Source organism: Ostrea edulis, chromosome 5 (genome assembly GCF_947568905.1).
Source record: "Ostrea edulis chromosome 5, xbOstEdul1.1, whole genome shotgun sequence".
NCBI classification, from domain to species: domain Eukaryota; kingdom Metazoa; phylum Mollusca; class Bivalvia; order Ostreida; family Ostreidae; genus Ostrea; species Ostrea edulis.
In genome coordinates, this window is record NC_079168.1 from 18,585,604 (window position 1) to 18,609,012 (window position 23,409).

Here is a 23,409-nt window from a genome sequence, read left to right on the forward strand (position 1 = left end):
ACAAAAATCAAACGAATGCATGTCGTTATATAAAATGCTTGTGTAGAAAATCCCGTTCTATAAATAGCGCTAAAATTAGAACGGAGAAGACGCATTCCATAGAAAAGTAGTCCCGCGAGCTTAGTGCAGATGAACTCCGAACGAAATTTTGACAGAGAAATCAAACGAATTTTTTAACCAATTAGCATCGTTGTTAAGTCATCACTTTAAAAGTTATTAAATGATTGAAATATCTAAGTATGAAGCAGAAGTGGACGATTCTGGTGTCTTTTATTTCGATAGATAATAAGTCGTCGATATATCTAAATGTCGAATTGAAGGCCACAGCAAGAATGTTTTTCTCCTAACGTAGAATTTTTTGAATAAATTCTGCTTGATATGAATATAAAAACAGGTCAGCTAACATAGGAGCATGCCTGTGTACAATTCGTGCCCATGGAAATTCCAACAGACTGTTGGAAGACCTGATCACCAAAGACCACGAAGATATTGTCAATGAGGAACTCCAGCATATTTTTTATTTCAACTTCAGAGTACTTGTGCGTGGAATCAGAGTGGCGTAACAAAGTAATCTGTTGGATGACTGATACGAATATTTGTGTTTTCCATTTTTGTTGAAGAAACAACTGTCTATGATGTCAAAAAGTCTAGTCTTTAATTTATCGTGAGGAATGGTGGTGTAAAGTGTTGAAATGTCATACGTTTTGATGCTGTTGATTTAAGAAAAGTTTTGCGATTTCAAGTTTACTAAAAGTTCTTTAGAATTTTTTAGAATCCACATTTGATTTACACCACTTCTGGCATATGTAGTCGCACAGTACATTTGAAGTTTCTCCATCACAGCTGTTAATATTTTCGTGAGGAGCAAAGATAGGGGCTTGGTAGAACATTTACTGGGTCCAGCAATGAATCTTTGTTTGTGAGGGTTTTATGAAGTTTAGGAATCCAGTATAGGGTACGGTAACTCATATTCATCCGACCCATTGACTGGGATATTAAATGTGTCTAAAACTGAAGCATGGTTTTGAAGAATTTCGTCTTTCGAAAGGGCATTTGGAGTATTAATTTTACCCAATGATAGGTTGTATTGGCAAACTAGATTGTTAAAACGACTATAGAATTTGCGAAATGCTGACTTCAAACGAGACTGTTGAAACCCCTGGAATATCAACTTTATTTGTCAGTAGCTTACGTTAATTCAAAATGGTCGCTGTTCGTTATCTTCACCTTTAATTGTAGTTTCTATTGCGCGAATTTATCCCCGTGATGTTTTCTTTTGCTTCTTTGACAGTTTAGGCCTGTGCAGGTTCACGCCTCGACATCAAAGTATTTTCACGCTTTTGCGCCTGGTCTATCCTAGAGGCGGTGAAGCATGCAATACAATAATCTGCCTTATCTGCCTGTTGCTATATCATTCTCACGGAGTTGAATTATAACGTGTCATGGCCAGGCATACAATTTCGAACAGGTTGCGTCAAAGAATAAGCTTATAATATCCCCAAATTACACAGTTATATCCTGATAATGAACTTCTGATGTCTCCACATTACAAGTTATATCCTGACAATGAGCTTTGATGTCTCCACATGACACAGTTTTAACCCGATAGTAAGCTTTTGATGTAAAACTTATATAATGTCTCTTCAGTGATGCTCAACCGAAATGTATGAAATTCGAAATAACAATGAAGTTTTAGAGCTATTATAGGGGAAAACAGTGTGCCAAAAAATGGAGTCAAATTCGTCTAAGGATAAGAGCTATGCGTGAGGGAGATGATCCTTAATTTTGTAATGAATTTCTAAATTTTATAACAGCAATTAAATATACATTCTGATATCTCGACATTACACAGTTTTAACCCAATAATACGCTTCTGATGTCTCCACATGACACAGTTTTAACCCGATAATAATCTTCTGATGTCTCCACATGACACAGTTATAGCCTGATAATGAACTTTGATGTCTCGACATGACACAGTTTTAACCCGATAGTAAGCTTCTGATGTCTCGACATGACACAGTTTTAACCCGATAGTAAGCTTCTGATGTCTCGACATTACAGTTTTAACCCAATAGTACGCTTCTGATGTCTCCACATTACACAGTTATAGACTGATAATGAGCTTCTGATGTGTTCATATTACACAGTTATGAACCGGAACATATATTTCTAAAATTGTTATCAGTGATCTATGGCTTCGGGAAATGAATTTTGTTCAGGATGACAGAAAGTTTGTGGGCATTAAGTAACCCTATCATGTGTTCTAATGTTTTTAATGTGGCATGTTTTTTCCTCTTATTTCAAAGCTGTACATTTTCATTTGGTGAAGCAAAAGCGCGAAAATATTTAATTCCTGTCTACCCATAATCAATCATAGAACAAGCACAAAATCCTGATTATTCCAATTACTACAACAGATTCAATGCACCAAACCATAAATCCGATAAAATAGCTACGAACATTTACAACATTGTAACATTTTAAGCAATATTTGTGATAAACAGGATCTTCGTTCGTCTTTCCATTATAAAGGTATGGACCAATCACAAAGTTGGATGAAAGGACATAAGACAGGCAAACGAACGATATGTGCGGAAGTTGAAAAAATAATTTATAGATTTAATCAATGCATTTTCGCTCCATGATCTACATAGGTCCAGAAGGGCACCACTTTCACAATTTTTGTAGAGACTGTGCTCATTATAACTATTGAACTATTCTTTTACTATACTAAATATACCGGCGTCAAGAAGATGCTTCGTAGAGATTTATACTAATGATGCATATAGCTGTACCACAACCCTTTACCCAGGGGTCATGAATAAAACAGTGAAGATAATGAACGGTGATAAATCTTATAACTCCAATAAAGGAGTAGGGCAAGCATGGACCCCTGGGCATACTACAGGTGGGATCAGGTGCTTAACAGGACTATGCATACCCTGTTGACCGGTCACACCCGCCGTGGGGCTTCTATCATGTTCAGGTAAATAGCATAAAGCGTACTCCAAATCAATGTGTAAAGAACAGCCTAATGATTGGTAGAAAACACATCGGACAGTTTTCAACCTAATGACAGGTTGTTTTTGCAAATAAGATCACTATAACGACCATGGAATTCGCGAAATGCAGACTTTAAACGAGACAGTCAAAACCAGTATAACATCAACTTAATTGTCAGTAGCTTGTCTCGATTTAAAAAATTGATCATATACAAAACACGCTCTTGCGTATCAAATCAGTTGTGAGACATAAACACTATATGCAGAGAATAAATATTTTAAGTTCAATGGTTATGGAGAAGTTGAAGTCATCCCGTAAGATTAGTCATAAAGCTGGGTTGTTGGTTTGCCATTAACATCTATGTTCAATAAAATATCCAGATATGAAGCAGATACGGAAGATTCTGTGGTGTCCTTTATTTCATGTTTGGTATATCGAATTGACATATGAATGAACATCTGTATTGTAAAGTATTTGATTTGAATCTTCCCAAATTTATCCGATTTCCAATGTATTTTCCAAGTTTGTGAGAAAGGAATTCTTTGCTTCAACCTGAATTGTAAAAACAGGGCATATTTGCATGAGGATTCCTGTAGTGTACGTAAGCTATTATTCTTATTCATCATTGTATCAGAAAACAATCATGATAATTATCGATTCAATAGTTGTTTAATATAATGTTAACTTGATGTGTTTCTTCAAAGTGTACTTTCATGTATTTATAAAAAAGTCAATTGCCAGTTCAAATACATAACAGAACTACAACACATGTCAGGTGTAAATGTCACATTTTATGTTTGGTTACTTTTCAATAAATCATGTAATGATTGTTAATTTTAGGAAATATTATCAATTAAACTCAACATTTTCAGTCAGTAATGATTGTTTATCATAATTTTAAAGTTAATATTTACATGCTGTATAACATGATAACTTTGTTGTTTTCGTTATTGTAGTCAATCTTTTCCAACTGCTAATAAAAAGAATAAGATGGAAACGAATTGGACAATATTAGTATACAAGGCTTGAAGAAATATAGTCTCTAACATTTTCAAGGTACTACAAGTATTGTTAATAGACAAAATGTCGTCTATATATCTAAATGCTAAAATTGAGGCCACAGCAAGATATCTTTCCTTCTCGAGTAGAAGTTTTTGAATGAATTCTGCCTCAAAAGAATATAAAAACATGCTAATTAATAAAGGAGCAGAATAGGTGACCATGGGAATTCAATCAGATTGCTGGAAGACCTGATCGCCAAAGACCACGTAAATATTGTCAATGTGGAAACTGTAGCAATCTTTTGATTGATTTATTGTATATTGTTTAACGTTTCGCTCACGAATCTTTCACTCATATGGAGACGTCACTATTGCCGGTGAAGGACTACAAATTAGTGGCCTATGCTCGGCACTTAGTCTTTGAGCAAAGGGATCGTTATCATGCCATACCTGCTGCTCGGTTTTTGCGGTCAGCATCTTCTTGATATCATCTTCAGAAGACTGTGCGTGGTGTTTAACAAAGTAATTTTTGAATGACTTATCACAAGATATGAATATTTTCATGCTCCATCTATATATAAAAAAGGAACTGTCTACGATGTCAAAAAGCCCAGTCTTTCATCTATCTATAAAGTGTTGAAAAGGTCATACGTTTTGATGCTTTTGATTTGGAAAATGTTATGAATTTTTTAGAATCCACAATTGATTCATACCACTTGTCGCATATGATATGGTGCAATGCTTCTGAAGTTTCTCCTTCAAAGCAGTTAACATTTCTGTGACGAGCAAAGATAGACTTGGTATAATATATACTAGATCCAGCGGTTTAGTGAAGATCATTCTTTTGATAGAAGTATCTTTGCTGTTCATATATTACATGAACAGTTTGTCAATGATGATATCTTAAAAACACAGAGTAATTCTTTAATTTTTTGTCCCATCCTTAGCCCAGTTGGGAGAGGTATCATGGAATTCACAAATCATTTTTTGCTTTACCCCATTTCATACGACAAGCAAAGAACGCAAGACGTAATGCCGACGAACAAATCCTGAGTGACCAGAACACACTTTAATCAGATGAGTGACTTCCGTAATCTTATAAAGAAAGACAGAGAACAATCACATGCTTTATTTTCATTATTTAGCCACAAGTACAAAAATAACCAAATACAAATTTATCCTTCATTAATTGATATAAAACAATTTGTAAACAAATATTCATGATTAATCCAACATCCACATCCTCGATACAAATCACGCATTGTTAGTTGTGGCTCATGGTCAGAGAAGGCAGTTTTCCTTGTGGAACTTTCCTCGGTGCGGGTAAGTCATCTTTAGGGGTTAAAGGGGTAACTTTACTGCGCCTTTTCCTGTATTTTGTTTTATCTTTGCTATTTTGCATTTCGTTTGAAACTGAAGTGTTAAAATTTTCTGTCTGGTCCTCTGTATTTTCCTTCATTGTCCCTAATGCTGTCTCTGACGTGATATTATTTTCGTCTGCTGTGAGGATTTTCTTTCCCTTTCTTTAAAAATGAAACACATACACATTTTTAAACATTAACTTGTATATCTGAATTTAATTAAAAATGTTTTATTGCAAATTGCCACCAACAAATCTAATAAACATACCATAGAAATAACCACCAATGACATAAAACCTCTAATGACTTAAAAGCGCTAATTATATAAAAGCACTTATGATATACTTTGTACTTGTAACGAATCATTTTCGGATGGAATTGCATCGATTAACGATATGATTCTATAAAAAACATTTTTAAATTGATTTATCGACAATGTTCAGTGTCAACCACTAATAATTTCAAACAAGAGCCCATGGGCCACATCACTCACCTGAGTCACCTTGGCCCTGCTGATGTGGTTTTAAAAAGATTTTTTCCCAATTTCTATTCCTATGAAAAATTTTCACCCGATATTAAGGCCCCAACCTAACCCCAGACAGTGACAGCATATCCAAACTTGAATTCACACAACACGGGGATGCATCAAGACCAAAATTACATTGGAGTTCTGACGAAGGTCAAGTTTAGAATGCCATAGATCATGGTATAAAATGAAAGAAATTCGTGTAATAAATATGATTGATTGTTTTGCACCACACTCAACAATTTCTCATTTATCTGGTGGGGCCCAGTTTTTATTGGTGGAAGAGAGAACCCAAATACAAGGTACCTGGGAAAAGACCACCAATTTTCCGAACGTAAACTGGGAAACTTTCTCACTTACCGGCGCGAGCACCAACCAGAGGTGAGAGGCCGTGTGATTCTGAGCGCGATGTTCTAACCACTCGGCCATGGAGGCCCTACTAAATATGAAAGCGCCACCTTAAATAGTTCATGATATATTGTGAACTGCATACTGTAAACTCAAAATAAAAGACACCACAGAGTCCTCCATATCTGCTTTGTACTTAGATATTTTATTAAAAATAAAAATTACCGGCAAACTAACTACTCATCTTTATGACAAACAGGATGTTTTCAGCTTCTCCATTGTCAACTTCCCATATTTATGTAGCAATTTTCCAGTATCACCTGCACATGGTCTTTATTTCTCTCAACTGATTCGATATACAAGAGCTTCTTCTGCGTACGATCAGTTTTTAATCAAGGCATGCTACTAACAAACAAGGTGATGCTACAGGGATCTCGTTTAAAGTAAGCATTTCGCAAATTCATATGGTCGTTATAATGATCTAGTTTGCCCTACCTATCATTGGGTCAAACGCTGTCTGATGTGTTTCATACCGATTGTTAGGCCGTTCTTGGTACACTAATATTGACTACGGATTACTCCGTTGATGTGATCAAGGTATAGGGCTCACGGCGGATGTGACCGGTCAACATGCTCACTCCTCCCATGCACCTGATACCACCTTTGGTATATCCCGGGGTCCATGTTTACCAACTCTCTATTTGGTATTCTTTTAAAGAGTTGTGAGATTGATCGCTGTTCGTTATCTTCATTTTTCATTGAATAGGTTAGATTTAGAAGTAGGCCAAATTCCAAAATCAAGGTCACAATGTCAAATATCATGGTATCAAAAGGAAAGGTGTTGCCAGAATCTATATACAAATATGAAATACCTACCTCATATATTGCAGGAAATATGTAATAGGTTATATTTTCTTTAAAGTAGATCAAAGTTCAGGGTCAAACTTACAAAGTTGGAAATTTTGGTACCGAAAATCGTTTAGTCCCAAGGAATGTATACTTGAAATATACGAGAGTTTAATTCAAAAGTTATGAGTAAGGTTAAATTGAAAGTTGAGTAAAACTTTAAGGTTAAGTTAACAAGGTCAGAGATCATTTATTAAATATAACGCTTTACCACAAGGAGTCTATATGCAAATCATAAAAATCCTACCTTAGCTAGATCAGAAGATACTGAATAGGTTAAGTTTTCTTTACAGTAGTTCAGACTCTGAGGTCAGGCTCACAAGGTTAAAGACTTTAGTATCAAAATAAGGTCTTGTAACAAGGAATGTGCATATGAAATATGAGAGCCATACCACTCACCATTCAAAAGCTATGAGCAAGTCTAAAGTTTCTGATAGACAGTACAAGACAATATGCCCCCGATTATAGTCGCAGTAGTATAAAAAAATATTGAATCCTCCCAAATTGAAAGAATTTGCAATTGAATATGATTTAGTTTGAACCTGCTACTATTGAAAAGAATTTGTTAAAATTAATTTACTATATATATTTCCATATCCCTACCACTGAGGCCCCTGAATTCTGAAGATGCTTGCATATCAATATCACTAGTCATGGTCCTGTTGTTGCTGGGATTAAGATTTTTAAAGATGTTTCCCTACATAGCCCAATATAAAACTTTGTTCCCCTATAATGTTTCCACACTATAGCAAAGGGTTACAATTCGAACAAACTTGATCTGCACTATCCAGGGATGCTGACACATTAATACGACTAACCATGGTCCTAGTGAATCTAATATACCTGAATGTAAAAGTTTGATCCCCTATTGTGGCCGCATCCTATGCCTGGGTCCCAATTTCAACAAACTTGAATTTACTCTATGCCAGGAAGCTTTCATGTAAATTTCAACTTTTCTGGCCCAGTAGTTTTTGAAAAGATTTTTAAATGACTCCACCGTATTTTTGCGTTTTCTTGATTACCTTCCTTTTAACAGGGACATGGACCTTATTTTAACAAACTTGAATCCTCTTTACCAAAGGATGATTTGTTACAAATTTGATTGATATCGGCCCAATGGTTTTGGAGAAGAAAATGAAAATGTGAAAATTTACAACTTCGTTGTAAAAGGGGAGGAGCTATAACTCCATCCATGCATGGTACATATATGCCGGTATCCTTAATGGATGGAAATTTTCTCTTTATTAATGCTACATGTACATCACATCATTGATAGATTTTTACAGTACTATTCAATAAAATATGCGAGATATAATTTTTTTAATGAATTCATTTGTACACAATACTGAAATGAATGAGTCACAATATCGCAATAGGTACTTCACACGTGTTATCAAACTCCACAATATCGCAATAGGTACTTCACACGTGTTATCTAACTCCACGCCACCCGTTTATGTAATGTACATGCAAGGTGAAAATAACGAACAGTGATCAATCTCATAACTCCTACAAGCAATACAAAATAGATAGTTGGGCAAACACGGACCCCTGGACACACCAGAGGTGGGATCAGGTGCCTAGGAGGAGTAAGCATCCCCTGTTGATACATGTAGGATACTGGAAATCACGCATTTACCGCCCGGCGTAAATAACAATCTAAGCTTGTATATACCAACAAGACGCATCATTTATCTCCCAGCGCAAATAACAACCAGCGCTTGTATATACCAATAAGACGCATCATTTCCCGCACATTTTACATGTAATCATTGTGATAGTTTTGAAATTTTCAAATAGAAAGATACCTGTTTTTTCCATAATAGTATTTACGACCGAATCTCCACAAGACTGGATCGTCTCTGAATGGAGCATCATTCTGAATCAGCTTAGCCAGGACAACCACCATTACAACCTGGAAAAATGTATTCAAGTGATTACTGTTCCTGAAAAAAATCAAAGAAATCAATCCATTACAAGCGGTTGTTGTTCAAAATTGGAATTAATTACACATGCCTGAATAATATCACATGAGAATGTTGAGGTTGGAATAATTAACTGATATACATAGTGTATATACGACAATGACCATAGTTTATTCTCATAAACTGACAAAATGTAGAGTGTAGAAATTCAGGCCTGTCGTTTCAGTTAATTGTCGTAAAATACAAGCGTATACAGGAGACATCTGATTCGGGTACTTAACATAAACTTAGAAAAGCATATTTTATGAAACATTTCGGTCCATTTCATTAGCACACACGAACATATGTATATGAGACTGTCGGTCATCAAACTAAGTCTTAAAAAATGTTTGTTAGAATGGGTTTACCGTAACAACAATGAAACCGCATCTGAATATTTTCTTTAGGTAACCACACATGCCATTTCAGATTCCCAACTTAAAGCACAGTGGATTGATTGATTGATTGATTGTATCTTGTTGAACGTCTCTCTCATATAGAGACGTCACCAAAAACGGTGAAGGGCTTCAAATTTTGGCCTTTATTCGGCGCTGACGACCATTGAGAAGTGAGTGTTCTTTAGCGTGTCACATCTACTGTGACACGGGGCATCTGATGTTAAAGTCATCTCCGAGGATCTAACGTTTGACGATGGAACTGTCACTACCTGTTTTAACAACTTAGGTTAAGTTTGTCGCGGCCGATCCCTGGCCTTCAGCATGCGGGGCGAACACTCTAACTTCTAGACCACCGCTGCGGTCGAAGCACAGTGGAAAAAAGTCAGCATAACTTTATTCGGCACGTCTCATAATCTTTGTAAAGTCACTCAACTGTGGCGAAAATAAAACTTGATCTATAAGCATACAGTTGTAAACCACATACTAAATTTCAGTTTTCTTAAGCAAAGCCTGATAAAAATAAATATGCGGAAACCCAAGTGGAACTATATTCAACACAACGCCTATAAATCTCGTAGCAATCATTGACCTATGACGAAACTTGACATTGATTTGTATACATACTGTAGTAAATCATATTCATGTACCAAATTTAAGCTTCCTGAAGTAAAGGATGGTGACAAAACTCCAGAAAACCATTCAGCACAAACTCTCGTATATCTCCTACAATTCACCAACTTTGATTTGTAGACATAGTCATAAACCACCTACTACATTTCAGCTTCCTAAATCAAAGAATGATGAAAAGGGTGGAAAACCAAGTGGGACAGACTCACAGACAGAGGGACGAACGGACAGGGGACGAACAGACAGAGGGACGAATAGACCGTAGGGGACTAATGAATTTATCCATAACAAGTCAACCACTTACCTCTAATACCAAACTGAGTGATGCTATTACATAAAATGCAATGCTGTGTTGCAGAAGTCTCTCTGAAAGTTTTGCAGAACATGGCTGTAAAATAAGATTGTATCATTATAAACAAGATGTGTTTGTGACACACACACACACACACACACACACACACACACACACACACACACTCGTGTGCGTGTGTGTGAAAGGCTAATATAACGAACAGTGATCAATCATAATTCCTATATATATAAGCAATACAAAACAGAGTTGGGCAAACACGAACCCCTGGATATACCAGAGGTGGGATCAGGTATATATACGAGAACTATTTTATTGAACGATATCTCAAAATAGTGAAATGAACAATACATTCCTTCAAAGTACTCTCCGCGATTTGAAATACATAATTTCAATCTCTGAATCCTTTTCTGAAATGCATCACGGTACGCTGATTTAGGTAGACCACTGAGGCACTGACTGATTGCAGAACCAAGGGCTTGTCAGGACTTGCAACAACGACCAGACAAGAACTTTTTTAAGTTTTGGAAAAAGGACAAAAAATTGCATGGGACTAGATCTGGAGAGTATGGTGGGCGTGGCAAGACGGTAACCGTCTCCGACTTCAAAAAATTGCTTCACAAGCTCAGATGTATGTGATGGAGCATTATCATGAAGTAGACAAACATGCCTAAATCCTGACACAGGGCGTAGTTTATGATAACATTTCTTGAGCTTTTTAAGTATAACATCTCGGTAATACCGACCTGTAACACTTTAGCCCTTCGGCGATAGCGATATGCCAACAGCTTTGGCAATATCACGAATCGTGTATCTGCCATCACTTTCAATTATTTCCCTTACTTTTGAGACACTTGCCTTGCCTGTTATAGTCACAGGTCGGCTAGATTTTGCTGCATCTTTGACAGATTCTGTCCCAGTCAGAAATTTCTTTCTCCACCTACGAACTGTCTCATAAGATACCTTATCAGACCCATAAACTCCCCCCAAATTTAGTAAAAATCTGCATTACCGAATGACCGAGTTTTATGCGAACTTATATATAAGCTCTAATAATGTCAACCTGTTTATCAACCATTTTACAACTGGTCAACGACTGGCTCTATTGAAATTACTATAAGTATAAAACTATGTGGAGCTGAAGGCTCGTGTGTATTGGATAGAGCTATTCAGGAGTATCATCATCCACGAGATCTTGCAAAGCGTTATCGCGTGTGGTACAATACACATTACATATCGCACAGTCCTCGTATATATATATCTTTTTGGGACGACCAGTCCCTTCCTCAGGATATAGGATATTTACATAGAAAAGAAAACTAAATAGAAAAGGAAACTAACACTGCAGCTAATAACAAACAAAACGTCTAGTGTAATATGTGGCAATAGAACAATCTGTTATAATCGATCGTCGATAATTGTCCTACTATATGTCTGTTTACTATTATATATGTATTACATTTTTCTCACACACTTATAAACGTTAATTACATTGGTATATTAATTGTGAGAGTGGTATAAACATAATAATCTTATCTCTATAAAGTTGATTAAGGTCAGTCAATTGTATAAATTACCTTGACTGTTTATGTAGTAGTTACCCCATATAATATTGTTGGTTATGTACAGATAACCCACACTTTTAACAAAAGAAACAAGAGCCCCATGGGCCACATCGCTCTCCTGAGTCACCTTGGCCCATATCTGAAGACTTTCCATATATATTTGCATGTAAAACCTTAGTCCCTATTATGGCCCAAACTACCCTTTGCAAACTTGAATCTACACTATGTCAGAAAGCTTTTATGTAAATGTCAACTTCTTTGGCCCAATGGTTCTTGAGAAGAAGATTTTTAAAGCTTTTTCCTATATTTGTATGTAAAACTTTGACCCCACCCCCCACTTGTGGCCCCATCCTACCCCCCGGGGGCCATGATTTGAACAAACGTGAATCTGCACTATGTCAGAAAGTTTTCTTGTAAATATCAGCTTTTTTGACTCAGTGGTTATTGAGAACAAAATTTTAACTATATATCTGTATGTAAAACTTTGATTCCCCTAGTGGCCCCATCCTACCCCCGGGGTCATGATTTGAACAAACTAGAATCTGCACTATGTCAGAAAATTTTCATGTAAAAATCAACTTTTCTGGCTCAGTGGTTCTTGAGAAGATTTTTCCTATATATTTGTATGAAAAACTTTGATCCCCTATTGTGGCCTCATCCAACCCCCGGAGCCCATGATTTGAACAAACTTGAATCTGCATTATGTCAGGAAGCTTTCATGTAAATCTCAGCTTTTCTGGCTTAGTGGTTCTTGAGAAGAAGATTTTTAAAGTTTTTCCCTATATATTTATATGTAAAACTTTGATCCCCCCTTGTGGCCCCATCCTACCCCCGGGGGACCATGATTTGAACAAACTTGAATCTGCACTATGTCAGAAAGTTTTCATGTAAAAATCAACTTTTCTGGCTCAGTGGTTCTTGAGAAGAAGATTTTAAAAGATTTTTCCTATATATTTGTATGTAAAACTTTGATCCCCTATTGTGGTCCCATCCAACCCCCGGAGCCCATGATTTGAACAAACTTGAATCTGAATTATGTCAGGAAGCTTTCATGTAAATCTCAGCTTTTCTGGCTTAGTGATTCTTGAGAAGAAGATTTTTTAAAGTTTTTCCCTATATATTTGTGTGTAAAACTTTGATCCCCCTTGGGGCCCCATCTTATCCCCGGGGGCCATGATTTGAACAAACTTGAATCTGCACTATGTCAGAAAGTTTTCATGTAAAAATCAGCTTTTCTGGCTCAGTGGTTCTTGAGAAGAAGATTTTTAAAAGTTTTTCCCTATATATTTGTATGTAAAACTTTGACCCCCCCTTGTGGCCCCATCCTACCACCGGGGGCCATGATTTGAACAAACTTGAATCTGCAATATGTCAGGAAGCTTTCAGGTAAATTTCAGCTCTTCTGGCCCAGTGGTTCTTGAGAAGATTTTTAAATGACCCCACCCTATTTTTGCATTTTTGTGATTATCTCCCCTTTGAAAGGGACATGGCCCTTTATTTGAACAAATTTGAAAGCCCTTCACCAAAGATGCTTTTGGCCATGTTTGGTTGAAATTGGCCCAGTGGTTCTGGAAAAGAAGTCGAAAATGTGAAAAGTTTAACAGACAGACGGACAGACAGACAGACGGACGGACAGACAGACAGACGACGGACAAAAAGCGATCAGAAAAGCTCACTTGAACCTTCGGTTCAGGTGAGCTAAAAACGCCAAACTGTAGTACAAAATATTTTTCATGCTCATATCATATGTGAATTGCATATCTATAATAAATGTTATGTTTTCTTTTTTATTTTCTTTGTACAGCACACTGCCATTATTTTCATTATTATCTTATATCAATATGATTTTAATTCAATATCTACAAGAAACAGATTAAAGAACCATAATATATCTGGTTATCATACAGGGATACTTGCATATTAGCATCATTAATCATGGTCCTGTTGCTCTTGAAGATAGTCCCGTGGGGATCCGGCTTAGAATAAGTCCTCAGTACCACCTTGCTTGTCGTAAGAGGCGACTAAATGGGGCGGTCCTTCGAATGAGACCGTAAAAAAGTCCCGTGTCACAGCAGGTGTGGCACGATAAAGATCCCTCCCTGCTCAATGGCCATAAGCGCCGAGCATAGGCCCAACTTTTGCAGACCTTCACCGGCAGTGGTGACGTCTCCATATGAGTGAAATATTCTTGAGAGGGACGTTAAACAATATTTAATCAATCTTGAAAATAAGATTTTAAAATATTTTCCAATATATTTGTATGTACAACTTTGGTCCCCTATAATTGTGGCCACACCATACACCCGAGCAACATGATTTGAACAAACTTGAATTTACTCTATGCCGGGAAGCTTTCATGGAAGTTTCAACTTTTCTGGGCCGGTGATTCTTAAGAAGAAGAAATTTTTAAAGATTTTCTTGTTCTTGGCACACTGATTTTGACTACGGATAACTCCGTTTACCTGATCAGGATATAGGGCTCACGGCGGGTGTGACCGGTCAACAGGGGATGCTTACTCCTCCTAGGCACCTGATCCCACCTCTGGTGTGTTAAGGGGTCCATGTTTGCCCAACTATTTATACTGTATTGCTTATAGGAGTTATGAGTTTGATCTCTGTTCGTTATCTTCACCTTTCCTAAATATCTGCATGTAAAACTATGATCCCCAATATTAGCCACACCCTACCCCGGAGACAATGACTTGAATAAATTATTCAGCAGAATGATTGATGCTATCAACAAATCAATGCGCGCAGTAATTCAGAATTGAAGATATAATTGATTATTTAAAGAGATCTTTGAAGTAATGATACTCGCATCAAATGAATCATTGATATCTTCAAAAAATGAACGATATCTTCAATTAGTTGAGTTTATGTTAATTTAGTTCTCCATGCCTTGTTACATTTTTGATATCGACAAACAATACCTCTGTGTATCGGTCAGTTCCGGCCAAAGTAGCACATGTGTAATCACCGTTGTACACCTCTGTCAGTGGATTAGAATGGCAACAAAATAAAGATGTGAGTTCGTTATTAAATGGATTTCGTTGGAATTGAACGTATTTAAAATCGCTGGAGTTACCCGTTGTGTATCCACAACATTTGAGCTGAAAGAAAACGTCATACATTGTGACAGACTCTGCAAGTGACATTGTACAACTTGCACTACTTACTCCAATCGTAAAATAATGTGGATTCCGTAAATAAATTCTGTGCACATGGTACACATTTTTGGGCAAACATTCTCATACGTTAAGTAAAAGACTTCGATAGATGAATGTTTAGCGGTCCCCGTACCCTTTTTAATCATGTTGTTCATGTGGTATAAATTCATGTACACTTCGAGATGCATGTTGTGGTTTGAAGTTCAAGGATTGCAATTCAATTCTAGGGATTTTGTGCAATACATAAGGTGAATCCCTACTGTTAATCACTTCTCTAGTTTGGTCATGCAACTTTGAAATTCAAGCCACCCGACTGAAATCTCAACGAGGTTTATCAAGGCTGGATATTTGGACTGACGCTTCTTCTGAATCTCAGATCAGTGTCATACACAGTGACTCGGGAAATTTTGCCCGAAATTCGACCGCTTATTGCGATTAAAATATATTCGACTCAATTTCTTGTCCGCTTCAGCTTTTCGTCTTAGACATTCTTTTTACTCGCTATCACAATGAAACTGACATTTCTCACCTTTACATACATGTTTTTTTAAAATACCACAGTAAATCAAGTTGGTTCTTTTCCATAACTAGTGAGGTAATCTCAACACTAATATAACCAGGTCGGGAAGTCTCCTATAATACAAAATTCAAACCCATTTTCGAAATCAATCAAGATTTGTTCACATAGAGAGAGATGCCAAAAATGTCAGATACGTCCCGATGACCTTAACGAAGCAATTTAATCGGAGTTCTATACTTGACAAAGAGTGATAGGAAAGGGTTTGGGGTTTCCCCTCAATATCCCCTCACACCTGGAGTCACCATTCGCTTTGGTTGGAGATGATCCCTAGCGCTGTTGGTAAAAATGTTAAAGGTCAAGTGATATGAATATGGTTTTTGGGTCACACGTGTTTTCCCTCTCTACCTGAAGTTATGACAGTGTGGCTTGACCCGTATAGATTTTTACAGTTTTTCAAATATTCCCATCTTTTTGTGTGTTGTTGAGTTTTTAGTCCAGTGTGAACATTTCTAGTTTATATTCAGCATGCTTTTCACCTTAGATTTGTATGTTAATACAAATAAACAGTGAACGTGAAATAAAACCTTAACAAACAAATTGTTCCAAGCGCCGTCTATTTCCATCGTATAACCATCAGGCAGACGTGAGTAGAAATAAGTGACGGAATTCCTCAATAATTCATCTGGGAAATTCTAAGCAAAAAGAAAATATCTGTTAATTCCAATATACTATCAAACAATTTTTGATGAGAAGTAAATATGATTGCAATTTTCAAAAATGGGAATACAAACCACAACATGGACAGCAATCCACCACCCCATGTTTGGAATTATCATGGCCATCGCCAATACACACAACAAAATATTCTGCAAAGGTTCATACGACGTTTCGTTAATAAATCTATCGCTTTGTTATGTTGTCAACTATGTACTATAATATATAGAATCTGGTAAAGACAATTTCAAATCATTGAGTGTAAAAACAAGTATGTCACAGAAAATTCCATACCATAGAGTGTAAAAATTTTGATCCACGGTGAATGGTCAGGATAGCGAGGGTGGAACTGATGAAAAGGAGGAATCCTGAGGTGTTCATTAACCATCTCATGATGATCAAGTTTTGATTAAACGAATTTCCGATCATGAACATTTGGTCAAAAAGTGGCTGGATTTGTCGGTTAGCAAATATTTCATCGTATAAAAGTGCAGCGCTTTCAGCAAAATGTCCGACGGCAACCATCTGAAACACCATTTACATGTGCATATACATGTAGTCAACAGTAAGTGAAGTCAGCTAGATGAAAGCCTGGCGCTTTAACATGGAAGACGAGCCTTATTAGAAGTTTTTCGCTCCATGCAAAAGCCGTGTACATGCATTTAAAACATGGTTGTTGTGGCAACGTATCATTATATTTAAATGAATATACATGTAATTATATCGAATTATGGTTATTGTCGTATGAAAATATAAATATTGTAGATGTTGTGCATAGCTATTACGCAATAGTAAATGATACACCTCTATCAAATGTAACTGATTTTTAAGTGATTTCTTATTACGTCGTGTTATAAATCGAGCTTTGCCGAGAGCCTCGTAAGTTGTAGGAGGAACCATTTAATTTTCTTGTGGATTTCATGTAATAATGGTTGATTGATATCATACTGAGATTGAAATTGAAATCACTCTAACGAAAAATATGTTTTATCATTTAAGTTAAGTTAAAGCAAACATACATCGACATTTTCAGTTTCTATCTACAGTAGACTCTATAATCTTTAGACACATTGTTTCTCCATCAATTTAGCACATGATCGGTTACTTATTTGGCGAAAATCTCCGAGGAAAAAAGGAATATGTCTCATCGTCTTTAATGTTAGAAGTCTACTTATATGTACGTACCTGAATAAAACATGCGCAGGTGAACCCAAACCACTGTGTTTTGTTGGAAGCTCCTAATGCACTGTAAAAAGAAAAGAAAATATACGTTCCATAAAGAAAGTTATCCCATTGCAACATGGTACACTGTAAGAGAAAATTTCTGATTTTGAAAACAGAGCACTAGAAAGTTTGGTTTTTCCACTGTATTTGATTAAACTTTTGTAGTTAACCGTAGTGAATCTTGGAAAACAGAAACTAATATCTTGGTGTAGGATAACATCTCTGCAAATGCATCTGATATATAACCTTGGAAACTAATAGGAGGTATATGTAAGATGTTTTTGCTAAGTACCATAAACGGAAATTTGACATAATATCATGTACACAAGAAATATCAGAATGTCCTTTTCGGTGACCTTGGTATTTGATTAAAAACCATTAAGAAAAAAGGAATCATTCCTGCAAGTCTGACAAAATTTAAATGAAAACGTAGCTTAAATCTTGTGCACAAAATTCAGAATATCTCTACCTGGACCTTCCACATGCCTAATATACATGGTACAAATGTACCATTCCTACAAATCTTACAAAATTTGAGGAAAAACGTACACTACAAATCAGAATTTCCTTTGATTGTCCGTGAACTTTTAACCTGTAACCTTGAAAACCAACATGAGGTTGGTTGATTGTACAATTTGTATATTTTGTAACGCCTCGCTCGAGAATTGTTCACCCACATGGAAACGCACCATTGCCGGTGAAGAGCTGCAAAGTTTAGGCATCTCCTCGGCGCTTTGAGCAGGGGACGGTCATTATCGTACCACATCTGCTGTGACACAGGGCCTCGGCTTTTGCGGTCTCATCCGAAGGACCGCACCCATTTAGTTGCCTCTTACGACAAGCAAGGAGTACTGATGACTTATTCTAACCCGGATCCCCACGGGTAAAACCCACATTAGGCAAAGTCTTCTATCTCCCAATTCCCACAAATGACACAAAATTAAGAGTCGGGTAACCATGGACCCACCAGGAGTGGGGTCAGGTACCTAGAAGTGACCGGCCACTCCCGCCGTGAGGCCTATAACGTGATCACCATGAATCATTTCTGAAAGTTGTAGAAGAAGTGAAAGATGTGGCTTTCATTTTGTATACATCACCAAATAACACACTAAAGTGATTTCCTATAAACTAAAAACATCGGAAAAACACTTAGAAACACATATATTAACCAATACACAGGACAACTCACAAAAACTCTACAAACACAACGGCTTCAGTGCTGCGCATTTAAATACCCGTCCGCTTTCCTCAAGTTCGCGGGTAAGTCAGAGACAATTGCACGTGCGAGCTCAGAAGACTCCAAACCCGACCAGAAATACCAAAAAATCCACCGGCCAATTTCAATACAACACGAATGAGCATGCGAACGAACGACTATGTAAACAAATGAACAGACGAACAGTATAGTAAATCCCTCGGATAATCATTTTATACCCTTTACGTTTTTGTGCTGTTGTCTATTTCTTTCAATGAATAAGCCACCACAATCTTCACAAATGCTATACCTGACACACTTTTTAAAAATGTCCTTAATATACCTAAGCTTACTAACACAGAAACTGGTCAGTGGTAGAGCGTTCGCTTCGTAACCGGGAGGTCGTGAGTTCGAGCCGCGTCAAACCCAAGGCTTTAAAATAGGTAGGCCAAACGCTCGGCATTTGGAAGCGAGGATCACAGGTCTTTCGGATATGACCTTAAAAACGGAGGTCCCGTGTCCCAGCAGGCATTGTCATGATAGTGAACTCACACTTACACGGCCCTGAGCGCTAAGCATAGGTCTAAATTTGTGGTATTTCACCCACAACTGGTGACGTCTCAATGTGAGTAAAAAATTCTCGACGGGACATACATGTAAATCAATCAATCGATTAATCTAACACAGAAAAACTTCTTGGACCACAAGCACTAGATATGGAAATATTCACGTTTAAAGAAAACCTGAATAACTTCTATTTCCTATGTGGCATAGCGATTGCAAGTGTTATCAACGTAATGTGTGAACACCATTTGCTTTAGTTCAAAACCTTTTCAATCATTATATTTGGAAACAAAGACATTTATTGAGAGACTTGAAATACCTTTTACTTAGAAAATGACTAAAATAAAATTGTGATAGAAAATTATCAGTTCATCAAAAAGATAGACAGGACCCTGATCACGTGATTGAAATATATTGCTTTAGAGACTTCACGTCATAGTAGTGTGGAAAGGTGAAGATAACGAACAGTTATCAATCTCATAACTCCTATAAGCAACACAAAATAGGTAGTTAGGCAAACACGGACCCCTGGACACACCAGAGGTGGGATCAGGTGCCTAGGAGGAGTAAGCATCCCCTGTTGACCGGTCACACCCACCGTGAGGCCTATATCCTGATCAGGTAAACGGAGTTATCTGCAGTCAAAATTCTAATAAAGAATACAAAATAGTGGAAACAAGTACTGAAAATGTCAACGCTCTTTTGAATTGGGAAAAGGTTTGAGTGGTACTGCACTGTTAAGACAAATTCACATTGATGTAACAGTTAACGTTTTCTTGTTTACGTTGTTTGCTCTCTCTCTCTCTCTCTCTCTCTCTCTCTCTCTCTCTCTCTCTCTCTCTCTCTCTCTGTGTGTGTGTGTGTGTGTGTGTGTTAACTGGCCAGCAGCTACTTATGATACATCTACTTAGAGTTCAATAATCCGGATTACTTGCGTGAAATTATTATAATGTAATTAACATATATGTTGTCTTAACAAAGTAATGCAGGAATTCGAAATATAGGAGCTTATAGGAGTTATGAGATTGATCACTGTTCGTTATCTTCGCCTTTCATACCGTGGTTGGATTGTACAATGTTTCATTGTATGAATATTATAAAAACGGGAATAAAATGTTGGGTCGGAATTCCCAGTGTGCCGGGCTGCACAGGTGTCGGATTGCTCAGTTGGAACTGTATAATAATGGGGCATTCGATAATGTACGAGACTGTGCAGTGAATCTTCAGCATACAATAAAAGTAAAATAAGGAAAGTGATCATGATTACATGTACTTGCTAAATATGATCAGTAACTGTTAACTCATAATCAATCGACTATCAATCAATCAGTTACAAATGAATACACTAAGGAAGTGATTACGGATTATTGATAATGAAAATCCAACCCATTTCAGAAAAGAAGATTGCAGGTGCTTGTTGAGAAGATTTATGCATGCATGTACTAAGCACACACATAAACTTTCCCATCATATTCGGACACTTAGCTAGTGTATTTACGGATACTCACCCAAATAGGACAAATATGAACTTAGTGATGCACGATTTATCTTGAGTTTCTTGTTTAAGATTGTTTAGTAGATAATGCATGGAGAATACTAGGCAGATAATCTGAAAGAAAAAAATGATACAGAATGTTTCATTGATATAAAAAAAACAACCCACATTCTAAGTTTAAATAATAATCAAATATTTATTTATCTATCTGTATATGGGTTTCCTCTCAGTGTACAACCAGTTCCTGATTTAGGTAAACTTCATACCTCAAAAAATGTTGTGACAGACATTGATGCTATCAGTCCATTACAGTACGAGACAATAACGTCCACAAACTCGGCACCGCATGCCTATATATAGAAAAACAAAGTACAATCACAGGGTCCATTCACCTTACTTCTTATCTATAGTCACCGCATGTCTATATATAGAGAAAGAAAGTACAATCACAGGGTCCATTCACCTTACTTCTTATCTATAGTCACCGCATGTCTATATATAGAGAAAGAAAGTACAATCACAGGGTCCATTCACCTTACTTCTATAGTCACCACATGTCTATATATAGAGAAAGAAAGTACAATCACAGGGTCCATTCACCTTACTTCTATAGTCACCGCATGTCTATATACAGAGAAAGAAAGTACAATCACAGGGTCCATTCACCTTACTTCTATAGTCACCGCATGTCTATATATAGAGAAAGAAAGTACAATCACAGGGTCCATTCACCTTACTTCTTATCTATAGTCACCGCATGTCTATATATAGAGAAAGAAAGTACAATCACAGGGTCCATTCACCTTACTTCTTATCTATAGTCACCGCATGTCTATATATAGAGAAAGAAAGTACAATCACAGGGTCCATTCACTTGACTTCTATAGTCATTGCATGTCTATATATAGAGAAAGAAAGTACAATCACAGGGTCCATTCACCTTACTTCTATAGTCACCACATGCCTATATATATAGAGAAAGAAAGTACAATCACAGGGTCCGTTCACCTTACCTTTTATCTATAGTCACCGTATGTCTATATAGAGAGAAAGAAAGTACAATCACAGGGTCCATTCACCTTACTTCTTATCTATAGTCACTGCATGTCTATATATAGAGAAAGAAAGTACAATCACAGAGTCCATTCACCTTACTTCTATAGTCACCGCATGTCTATATATAGAGAAAGAAAGTACAATCACAGGGTCCATTCACCTTACTTCTTATCTATAGTCACCGCATGTCTATATATAGAGAGAAAGAAAGTACATTCACAGGATCAATTCACCTTAAACAACTTACTCTCTATAGTCACGTTTACCGGCAATGCCAAAACAAAATGTTTTAATTAGTTTCAATATCTACATCTATCTATCTAATATAATATACTATTCACAATAAAAGTATAGGTAAAAGATAAAACAGAAACATGAAGACGTGTAGCGCTATCAATTTTCAGAAGCTTCTAAAGATTGGAAATGAAAGCACTAAAGCTTCACTTAATGTCTTCGTGTTGCTTTTTTTTTTTTTTTTACTCCTGTACCTACCTTTTTACCTATTTGCCCGACCCACTGTTCTTAACGCATGCGTTGAGAGAGAGAGAGAGAGAGAGAGAGAGAGAGAGAGAGAGAGAGAGAGAGAGAGAGAGAGAGTCGTATTTCATGACCAGTACAAACGATCCCGTAGATTACAGGTGACATGAATTCTTAATTACCTACATCAATTTCCTTCAGATAGTGTATTTCTGTAACTGTATATATCCAAAGTGTGATGTTTAAGCTGATTGATTTTCTAGCTTGAATCGACCTGTGCACACTTCCAATGGTAATGCATGAGGAAAACATGCTATCGCATATTGCTAAAAACTACAGATACATATCTTAAATTAGCATGGTATTCTAAAAGTGTCACCTGGAAAAGGTGAAATAAATGTATATTAGCACAAAATACGAAAAAGCGTCTGTCTCCTTCTAGAAAGATATTCACACATTCTGTGACACACGAAAAGAGACAACGAATACTGAAAGCTTTATTATCGTTTTGTTTGTCATTTCCATTCCTATATCTCCGTGTGTACACACACATGGTTATACATTTATATTTACATGCATGATGAGATTCCTGGCCTCAAGACCATAAACTGAGAAGTTTGATCACTTATATCTTAAAATTTATTTAGCATAGATGTTTTTAAAACGTGCAGGTTTTTAAAATATTCAAATGCAAACATGTACTGAAAATTGTATTTGTTTGTGAAAATTATTTCAAAAGTTAGCTGGATTTGAAATTTAGACTTAAGTCTATTCTCAGTTTATAGTCTAATTCTAGCACAAACTGCAAGGTGGGAAACGAGTAAGAGTAAGGGGGCATCACTGTGTTCCGTCGTGTGTTAACATAAGACTAGATTTATGTCTATAGCTGTAACCAAGCTAAATACATATGTATATCAACTTGTCTAGTAAAACACGCTTCGAATTCCGTACCCCTAAGGTCACTATTCCGCACCCTCAAATGTGG

The 23,409-nt window shown here is 36.7% G+C and overlaps 1 protein-coding gene across 1 annotated transcript in view; it reads right to left on the reverse strand.

Annotated features, from left to right (window-relative positions):
• Positions 1 to 5,121: 5,121 nt before the first annotated feature.
• LOC125651286 (uncharacterized) overlaps positions 5,122 to 23,409 on the reverse strand; it is an 81,256-nt gene continuing 62,968 nt past the window's right edge. The window contains exons 29-38 of the mRNA XM_056166862.1: positions 21,158 to 21,241; positions 20,905 to 21,005; positions 17,599 to 17,659; positions 16,708 to 16,938; positions 16,491 to 16,565; positions 16,284 to 16,391; positions 14,943 to 15,122; positions 10,442 to 10,525; positions 8,957 to 9,063; positions 5,122 to 5,530 (exon numbers count right to left, since the gene is read on the reverse strand). Coding sequence (XP_056022837.1) covers positions 5,272 to 5,530; positions 8,957 to 9,063; positions 10,442 to 10,525; positions 14,943 to 15,122; positions 16,284 to 16,391; positions 16,491 to 16,565; positions 16,708 to 16,938; positions 17,599 to 17,659; positions 20,905 to 21,005; positions 21,158 to 21,241 — 1,290 coding nt within the window. The 3' untranslated portion in view covers positions 5,122 to 5,271. The remainder of the gene's footprint in view (positions 5,531 to 8,956; positions 9,064 to 10,441; positions 10,526 to 14,942; positions 15,123 to 16,283; positions 16,392 to 16,490; positions 16,566 to 16,707; positions 16,939 to 17,598; positions 17,660 to 20,904; positions 21,006 to 21,157; positions 21,242 to 23,409) is intronic.